Raw genomic sequence first — 811 nt, 5'->3', positions numbered from 1 at the left:
CGGGGGGGCGCCGGGGGGGGGGTTCACCTTCTGCAAGCATCCCCCCAGCTCTGGCCACCACGGAGGTGCCACCCGGTTGTGGTTGTGCCCCCAGGCTGCGCTGAACATGCTCACCAAGTGCCTGGCCCTGGAGTATGGGGGCAGTGGGATCCTCTGCGTCTCTGTAGACCCCGGCTGTGTGACGCCTCCCTTGGGACAGGGAACGGTGAGTGACAGGAGGTACATGGCCACCCTGGCTCAGCGAAGTCCCAGGGGCATCCCTTCCCACAGACACCCCTTCCCATGGATACTCCTTCCCTTGGACACCCCTTCCCATGGATCCCCCTTCCCAGGGGCAGCCCCTCCTGGGGGCAGCCCCTCCCAGTGGCACCCACAGGCCCCTCTGCTGCCCCTCCATCCCAGGGGAGCTGGCCAACCCCAGCCTCCCCCCTAAACCATCCCATTTCCTCTATATATTTCTTTTTTAATTTAATTTCCCATCCCAATGTCAGCAGAGGGCACCCCAGGCCCGCACTCGGCGCCAGCGGGAGAGCTGCACCCCAGGTTCTGCCTCCCCAGCACCCCACACACCCCAGGGCCGTCATTGCCCCAAATTCTCCTCTGACCGTGCCAGGGGGAGGCAGGCGAGGCTGGAAACAAGCAGCCTCTTGCAGCGTTCCTGGCTTGCGGAGCGAACAAATGAATCAGTTTTTTTTATTAGGAGCTAATTAACCTCCCTCGGTCCTTAGAGCACCCAAACTGGGGCTGGTCCCATTGTGCAAAGCTGCAGCCTGCAGCTGCGACAGCACCTCCAGCCTCCCCCACCCTGCCC

At 62.9% G+C, this 811-nt stretch overlaps 1 protein-coding gene across 1 annotated transcript in view; it reads left to right on the top strand.

Moving 5' to 3' along the window:
* LOC104130290 (C-factor-like) overlaps positions 1-811 on the top strand; it is a 4845-nt gene that overhangs the window by 3609 nt on the left and 425 nt on the right. Inside the window, exon 3 of the mRNA XM_009643324.1 lies at positions 95-205. Within this exon, the coding sequence (XP_009641619.1) occupies positions 95-205 (111 nt within the window). The remainder of the gene's footprint in view (positions 1-94; positions 206-811) is intronic.

Source organism: Egretta garzetta, unplaced genomic scaffold (genome assembly GCF_000687185.1).
Source record: "Egretta garzetta isolate BGI_Z169 unplaced genomic scaffold, ASM68718v1 scaffold27, whole genome shotgun sequence".
NCBI lineage: Eukaryota > Metazoa > Chordata > Aves > Pelecaniformes > Ardeidae > Egretta > Egretta garzetta.
The sequence above is the reverse complement of the archived record's forward strand: the minus strand, read 5'-3'. Positions and strand labels throughout refer to the sequence as shown.